General features: G+C 34.6%; 1 protein-coding gene across 1 annotated transcript; it reads left to right on the top strand.

Moving 5' to 3' along the window:
* The first annotated feature begins 1,440 nt into the window (after positions 1-1,440).
* LOC104219864 (cell division control protein 2 homolog A) lies at positions 1,441-6,819 on the top strand. The gene is made up of 9 exons (XM_009770610.2): positions 1,441-1,597; positions 2,365-2,396; positions 2,482-2,666; positions 3,895-4,015; positions 4,289-4,462; positions 4,848-5,011; positions 5,549-5,636; positions 5,731-5,784; positions 6,389-6,819. Exons 2-9 carry the CDS (start codon positions 2,388-2,390, stop codon positions 6,476-6,478), a joined length of 885 nt encoding a protein of 294 aa, XP_009768912.1. The 5' UTR covers positions 1,441-1,597; positions 2,365-2,387; the 3' UTR covers positions 6,479-6,819.
* Positions 6,820-9,109: the final 2,290 nt, after the last annotated feature.

The raw sequence follows: 9,109 nt of genomic DNA on the forward strand, positions 1-9,109 counted from the left end.
CACCCAAAGCCTTGCATAATCAGACGCAAACAATAAAACTTGCACAAAACACTTAAGCAAGAAATATGCAAAAATGAAAACTTGCATAAATGTTCAAACAAAGAACGCGGAAAGACTCATACAATACTTGAGAAAAAATATTTTTATTCACAATAAATGTGCCAAAATGGCACAAGTACAAAAGTTGGGAAAAGAAACGAAAAGCTAAATTGCTGCATCTCTGGAATCGGAGGAAGGGAAGCATCCGCGCCCCTAGGGGAAGTGAATAGATTCGTTGCCGGTTCGATATCTTTGCCTTCTAGTATTTTGGCCTGTATATGCAAGGTCAATTTTGTTTATTTATTTATGTATATATGCTAAATGTAATTATGTATCAATATTTTGATTATTTTTTTCTACATTATATGGAATAAACAATTAGACTTTTCTTCTTAAATTCAAATTCAAAAAGAATAACTAATGATTAATGAAAATAATGCATAATTTAATTTTATTAAAATTTAAATTCAAAAAGAAACTAACTATTACGGTATTACCTAGCCTAATTAACTTTGTTCTAAAATTGCAAAGTGACTTTTTATTATATTGGCACTTGACTTACTATGGTGTATTTGTCTCTCCTGTTATATATAGATAGGTTAATTGACTAAACCCTAATATCTTTTGAGCCTAATTAACAATATCTGAAACAATTTTCCCCAACCATGACTTTGTACAAGAAAAACTTATAATCTTCTTTAGTTGGGTTGTCAATCTCCATGTATAAAATCATTAATTAACGTGGTATTCGCTTTAAATGCAGCAAGTTTAAATGTTAACAGAATTTACTCGGTTCAGGAGCACGCTTGCTTTATAAAGCGTACAATTGTAGAAGTAGCTACTTTTTTTCCCCTCAATGGGCAAAAACGAAAAAAAAGAAAAATTGTTATCAGGAAGTGTTTATTATTTTTTCCTTTACGATTCGGAATTTCAAATTTACTGACTCCATTAATCCGGATTCATTTCGATAGGTAAAAGTTACTCCCGACCAAGATAACTGGGAAGTAATTTTTTTCTTTTTTCAAACTATAACTCGAGACCGCCGTTTAAAAATAGGCGATTACGCTATTTCACCATACTCCTTGATGGTAGCTAGATTTGAGGATCCACTATTATAAAATAAAAAAAAAGTTAAAATTTATTTTACGCATAAATCTAAACACCACGAGAATAAAATATTAAGATTAACTATTTAGAGCGCTATAGGGATTTCTTATTACTATTATAATCCTTTTGACCTCGAACAGTTATCTTAATTTGTAATACTATTATCTCAATTATCTTATTACTATTATATTGATCATTGTTATAACTTGTAATATTCATATAAAACTCTTTAGAAACTCAAAAACAAAACAAAGAAATTACATTATTAAAAAGGTTTAGGAAAGAAGGGAAAATAAGAAAGGTGAAATGCATTTTGGCCCTCTATGCAAATAGAAGCAAAAGAAGAGTATTGACTGTAGTCCAAACATTTTGGTACGAGTACGCCGACACTTGCCTGTCGCCTCCTCCTCCGCTTCACGACGGCGATTTAGTCCTCTTTTTTCGATCAAAGGTGACTCCACATTCTCCACTCCCTTTCTCATTTCTGCTTCCGATGGCGACATACGACTTCACCATACTATCCATATGACTTACTGCCATTTTTGTATGTAAATTGTAAATCAACAGATTTGAAGCTTTATTAGATTTTATCTACTGATTACTGCAATTTGAATAATGCAGCATTTTTTTTGTCTAATACATTTGCTTTTTCTCAATAATCTGTTTGCGCTTTATTTATATGCTTTAAGTTGATTAATGCGTTGATTGAATTGGAGATCTCTGATGTAGTGATGTTTAATAGTGTGGTGTTTGTAACATAAGGGAGATTAGTGTATTAGTTGCTTCAATTGAAATTGCTGACTGGCCATTCTTATCTTACGAGCATTAAACCAACTGAAATTGAATTTCCCTAATTAATTTTATTTTTATTATTAATTACTAATATTTTATTAAGTTTGAAGTTGCAATGTAGCACGGAGAAAACATTTTGACTATTTCAGTAACCGAACACTAAAATTCCAGAGTAAAGCCTTTTCTGCCACACCAAACACACTTTTATGTTATTTTCTCGGAGTAGTCAGACTCTTAAGTGCAAAGATGCAGTTAAATAACTTGCTCGGGTCTGCATTGAAGTGAAACTGTGCTTAATGGGTCACTTCATACTGATAGTCGAATATATACTATATTTTGGATTAGCTTTCTGATTGTAAAGCTTGATTTGCTTACTATTTTGCTGTCTGAAAATCGCTGCATTTTGGTTTTTCGTTCCTTTTTCAGGGAGTTCATTGAGTTTGACCTAGATGGACCAGGTAAAGGAGTTGTGATTTGTATCTTTAGTCGCTTTTGGGTTTAGGATTACTCTCTTTTTTTGAGTGATTTTGAGGGTAATTTCAGTATGAAAAAGTTGAGAAGATTGGGGAAGGAACATACGGTGTAGTGTACAAGGCTCGTGATCGTGTAACTAATGAAACAATTGCGCTGAAGAAAATAAGGCTGGAGCAGGAAGATGAGGGAGTACCAAGCACAGCTATTAGAGAAATCTCTCTTTTGAAAGAGATGCAGCATGCTAATATTGTGAGGTAATCTGGTGATATTACTATGTGATTTTATATTACGATTTCCATGAGTGTAGTTTGGGCTGTACTTAGGTTTCTTGTGATTACGCTATCAATGTGAGGTTGGTTACATGTGAACTTCGATATGCTCCTCTATTAAAATTATTGCAAGGTCTTCACTATTCTATTTTTCTTTAGAGAGTGAATTTGGATTTGCTTTATGTGATTCTGTGCTTGATGCTGTTCCTTTTTACCGGCTTCTTTCACTTTATGAAAACTTCTTTTAAATACCAATCTTATGTGAATGCTGCAACAAGGAGTCCTTTGATGAAGAGAATCCCATACATCTTACTTTGGGTCGTTGGGACAGGATCTAGAAGTAGAAACTTGTTGCTTCAATATATCCTGGGGGAATCCTCATGGAATATATATTTTTCCTCCTAGTTTTACTGCTATATCCAGCTTTTGTTCAAGTTTGATTGGGTTTGCCAACTTCTACTTCTTACTGGTTATACTCCAATTGTTTGTAGGCATGTAGTACGGAAGGTAAAGCCATATGGTATTACTTGGATTCTAGAGTTGGACATTTCAACAACTTATTTAGAAGTGAAATGCTGTAGAAGTTGCTCATATATGGGTTAAAACCATATGTGCACATTTTCAATTGTGCAATAACCAGTAACATCTTTTGAAGGTAGAATGTTTAAAAAAGCAAAGAAGTCCATCACAGTCATTCCTGCATTAGCAGATAAGGAACTTTAGGAATATTTAAGCTTTAGTTTCGTAATATTTCATATAACCTAAAGTTTCTATCAAATTGTATGTTAGCTAAGCCTTGTTTTCTAACTTTTTATTTATTTATTAATTACTTTGTCTGTTTTGTGGGTTTGGACATTTAACAACAGAAGATGATTTGGTCATTATACATGTGAAAGGTTTAGAAACTGGTTGAAAGGTTCAGTAGTTGTCTGCATGATGATGAGAGATGAGGAAAAAGAAAAACTAGAATGATACTTGGACAGCTATTTCATTATCCTTTTAACAACTGTAAGTGCAAAGGGGATTGGTCTCTTCTTGGTTTGGCAGATTGAATTAGAAGAAATTAGATATTAGAGAAGAGATTCACGGCATACATATCTGTACCTTCAGTTGCAATGTTAAAGCATCTTTTGTAACGTGAAAAAAACTATTTCTCTAGTTTGTACCAGTAACTCCTACAAGTTCAAGAAAGTTCCTTTTTCTTATTGGTCAGGTTGCAGGATGTTGTGCACAGTGAAAAGCGATTGTATCTAGTTTTTGAATATCTTGACTTGGACTTGAAGAAGCACATGGATTCATCTCCTGAATTCTCTAAGGATCCACGTCTGGTTAAAGTGAGTAAAATGTCTATGACACTTTGGAGGTTTGCTTTGTCATTATGTGTTAGCCATTTGATAGTTTTGTTGCTTCACCAGGAAGCTGGTCATAACGTGTACCTCTGTTTACAGTCTTACTTCCAGAGGGAGGGTGATGCACTAAGCAGATATCCCTAAAAATAAATGTTATCTGATTTGTAATTTTATAGAGTGTAACTCGATTGGTTAGGGTTTATCAGTTTCACATGCTTCTTTATGATCAGCAATTAAGTAATATTTCTGATTCTGCAGATGTTTTTGTATCAAATACTCCGTGGTATTGCTTATTGTCATTCTCATAGAGTTCTTCATCGAGATTTGAAGCCTCAAAACTTGCTGATAGATCGACGTACAAATGCTTTAAAGCTTGCAGACTTTGGATTGGCTAGAGCATTTGGTATTCCTGTCAGAACTTTCACTCATGAGGTACAGACATGTTTTTCGCTGTCTAAAAGATTCACTAGACCTACTCTTATTGTATTACCTTGTCTGTTGTCTCATATTCCATTTCAAGCCTGACAAGAAAGTGGTTGGCTATGAGCCGAAATTGGCGTCATGTCTGATATCTTTTTCGAGATTTTTTCCAACTTGTCTAACTGAACAAGTTCTTTCTCTATCATGTATTGTTTAACCATTTCTAGCTCTAAGTTATTCTATTTGTTTAGTTGATAAATTCGAAGAGATTGTATTCCAAGCTATGTCCATCAATCGTGTATCTTTCATATTTGCTTCTCCAAGATCCAGAACCCAATGAGGGTTTTATCCATATGTTGTTTTAATAGAATTTTGATGGTTGACTTCCTTGTTTCAGGTGGTGACATTGTGGTACAGGGCACCAGAAATACTGCTGGGATCACGCCATTATTCTACTCCTGTTGATGTGTGGTCAGTTGGTTGCATATTTGCTGAGATGGTGACTCAGCGCCCTCTGTTTCCTGGTGACTCCGAGATTGATGAACTTTTCAAGATTTTCAGGTGTTAATTTACACATCCGTCCTTTTGTGGATGCTTTATTACTGACAAAGAGAACGTACATGGTGATATTTTGATGGTGAAAATGTTATCATAATGTAAAATTTTGCTTCACTGTCATGACTTTTCCAAATCTATCATGCATCATAGTCCAAAATCTCTGACTAAATAAGTTAAAGTTATTACAAAAGTTAATTGGAATGGGATTACTGAACGAAATATGGTTTCAAGTTCTCTGTAACTTTAGTTTTAGCTGTCTGATCCTTCAGTGTGATTTTTATTTGTTCTTGCTGACGTGCAGTTTTATTTGTTAATTGATCCATCTTTTCTTACTGCTCTATGGGGTGTGCGAAGGTTTCAAAATTGGGTTTGTGCTATGGTTTATCTTTCTTTGTCTATAGGTTTGTGCCTATGATTTTTATCGTATCAATAATTTCAGTGAGCTTTCGTTTACAAGGAATTTCATTTTTTTGTTCCTTGTGCTCTACGTTATTAGATTTTTCCGTCTGTATGATGTTCTCTAATTTTCTCTATATGAAGAGTGATGGGTACTCCAAATGAGGATACATGGCCTGGAGTGACTACTCTGCCTGATTTTAAATCTGCCTTCCCAAAATGGCCTTCTAAGGTGATTTGTTTCTCTTTGTCTTTACTTGATTTCTGTCCAGATTTCTAGAATCTCATTCTGCGAAGTACTTAATTGGATCACCTCATATTTACAGGACCTGGCAACTATTGTCCCAAATCTTGATGGAGCAGGCCTTGATCTTCTTGATGTAAGTTTTTACTCACTCACAAATGAAAGATACTTCTTATGAGTACGAATATTACGTGAATTTTGAATGAATTTCCAGCATGTGTTCTTGATTTTTCATGAGAACTATCCTAGTTGAAATGTTCATTAAGTTCCAGAACTAGCTGGTTGTTTGAACCTCTAGCTTTGAAGTTGCAACATCCAGTTGGCATTTGAAGCACGTTGAACAATTCATAGCAGTAAGAATTTTGCCCAATAATATTTCTAAAAGGTAGGGGAAGTTCAAACTGCTGCACTCATGTTTTCCTTTTTTTTCTTTTTCCTTCTGACCATGATGTTTATTTATATTACATGCTTCAGTGTCTATAGTCTATGCCCTTCACTCCTTTTCTTCCATTTTTATTTGGATAACTTGTATTGGAGAATGAGACAGTCGGGTTCCAGTTGTTTTATGTGTTTTTCAACCATTTTTGTGTAGCAAATTCGATGAGTTGTTTTTGTGCTTCTCTTAGGCATGGACAATTAGTAGGTGTTTAAAGTTATATAATATTATATCCAGAGACTTCAGTTTATTATCAGAATCCCTTGCCCCGTTTTACTCATGTCTTCCCTTATTATTCGTTCAGAAAATGCTCCGCTTGGATCCCAGCAAGAGAATCACTGCCAGGAATGCCCTTGAGCATGAGTACTTCAAGGATATTGGGTATGTTCCGTGAGTCTTTGCACCTTCATCCAGAATGCTACTGTAAATTTGGTATGTCATCTACAAGGTTTTGTTCTGGAGGATTTATGTGATTTTTAGAGGCTCCCCCCACCCCCCACCCCCTCAAGTTGTTATTCTTCCAATGTGATTCAATCTATATTAAAGTGGTCTTGGCACAGCCCTCATGGATATTTGTTGTTCCAGCATTTGTGGTCACAATTCGTGTCCGCATGTTGAACCATACTTTCCAGTGTAATATCATTTTGTTATAGTTCCGGGTGCGGTATACCTGTCCAATCATACTTGTTCAGCACTGGATTCTGTAATGTTAAATAGATTGGTTTTGGTGTGTCATTAGAAGTTTTGCATAGTTTTACGTGGAGTTAAACAAAGTTTGAGCGGATTATCCGACTCTTCTGTTATGCCAAAGTGCATGATGATGCAGGCTGGTCTACCTGAAGTTCTGTTTTGATATTACCTTTCAGTTTTCTTGGTCCCAAAATTCATGAAATTAAGAACAATTCTCCTACTACCTACGACAATATCTATTGCTGGGACATGCAAATATGGCAAGATCTTCTCAACTTAACCCTACATATCTTTTAGTCTAGCTCCCGGTGATCCATCATATTTCGAAGTAGTTTGGTGGAAATAGGTTTGATATTGGAGCTTTTGCCCAAGTTGAAAGACTAGTTATGGAGTGTATCGAGTCATTTCCGATGAAAAAAAAGAAGAAGACAAATTACGTCATGACTTTTATGAAATGCTTCAAATGGTGAATGTAAATTAGGAAATGAAAGAGGTAAAGTCAAAAAAGGAGAAAAGTTGGTTATTAAAGATCACGAGATAACTAGTTAAAACCTAAAAGTACAGTATGGTGTTTTTCTTCGGGGTAAAGCTACAAGGAAAGCAGATAGAACCGTATCGACTCGTATAAACGACTGCTAGCCAGGCTTTTCCGGTGGTTATTTTGGCTTGCCAGTCAATTGTATTTCCTAAGCTTACTGCTGCAATCTGCAAATTACAAGAAAAAAGATTTTCTTTTTCTTTTTAATTCCCAACGAAGCCACATCTTGTTTTATTATTTAAATCAGATTGAGGTAAAAAAAGAATTCCCATTCACTCTGCAGTTCAGCAACTTCAGATTCTTTTAATAGACAGTAGACGTAGCCTCTTGTAGACGATACAAACATGCTGCAGACAAACATCTATCAGCTATGTCAAATAAAAAAACAAGGTCTTGTGCTTGAAAATTTTGTATTAACTTCAAAATTTTGGTAATCCACTTTAGGACCTTCAACGTAAAAGAATCTCGAACAAAGTTGAATGATGAAACTTGTCGTATTCAGAAAGTTATCCACTAAGAGGTTGTGTGGCAGGGGAACAAGTTATCCCGGGATTATAATGATGAGATTATAATACATGGATTACATAATAATGAGATTATTTAGTGAATATATTTTCATTGGAAGATGTTTGGTTCATTGGACTAAAACGGATACACGGGGTATTGAACATGTGTTTGTGCACTCTAGATACGTTTGGTAAACTTTTGTTTTCAATTTTAACTTATTGTGTAAAATACTTTGGGGGAAGAGCCTTGGAGAAGGACATCTTTGCCATTTTAGTCTTGATCCCGAAATTAATTAATCCTAAAACTATTATTCCACCTCAACGTGTGATAGAATAATACCCAATTATGGATTACTTAATCCCGAGATTGCTAATTCCGGATTCAAAATTCAACCAAACTCAGGATAAAAGCATCCAAACATTAACGAAGAAGACGAAGCAAATTATATCGGCAGGAAGCGGTGAGGGTGCCAAAGAATTTGGCCAAGACATTCTACTTCCAACGGAAAAACCTACCGAAATCATTAAAATAAAAAATAAAAAGGCCTTTAGGGTTATAATTTTAGTATTTAAATCATAACATGTAATTTAACATATATACTATGTGCAACTATTAAATTTAAAATATAAAGTTGCAAATTAAAAATTATACTAAAAAAATATAAGTTTATATTTCTACTCAATAAAATTAAAAGGCTTTTAGCCTTGAAATTATTTTTTATGCTCTTGTTCAAGTATTTAACTTCTTCTTTTTTTTCAAATTTAATAATAATAATAATAACAATAAATAAAAAAACCCAACCCGACCTGTCCGGCCAGCACTCAGTCCACTGGTACCGAAATGTGGGCCGGGCGGGATAACAAATTCGCCCCGCCAACCCGGCTCGCCGGACCCACCCCAAAAATGGTCGCCCCTTCCCCAGACTCGGACCACACTGATCCCGCCCTAACCCAGCCCATTAGTCCCCAACCAATCCACCTAACACACTTAATCTGTAGCTCTAAGACATTAAAAAAAAGGAATTTACATGTAATATAACTTATTTAGTACTTAATTAAATAAGTTACAACTACTTTTAGAAAATTATATAAAATACAATTTATTTTAATCTACAACATTTCATATTCCTAAAATCTCTCCCTTGAAATTCTCTTATTTGAAACTATCCTAATATCTCTCTCTTGAGATTCTCTTTCACCTAAAATGTATTTATCCATATTAATTTTCTCCCAATTTCTTCATTAAAAATCCTAATGTTCCTAACCTCTTTCTTAGGGTACGCGCGTTACG

Source organism: Nicotiana sylvestris, chromosome 8 (genome assembly GCF_000393655.2).
Source record: "Nicotiana sylvestris chromosome 8, ASM39365v2, whole genome shotgun sequence".
Taxonomy (NCBI): Eukaryota; Viridiplantae; Streptophyta; class Magnoliopsida; order Solanales; family Solanaceae; genus Nicotiana; species Nicotiana sylvestris.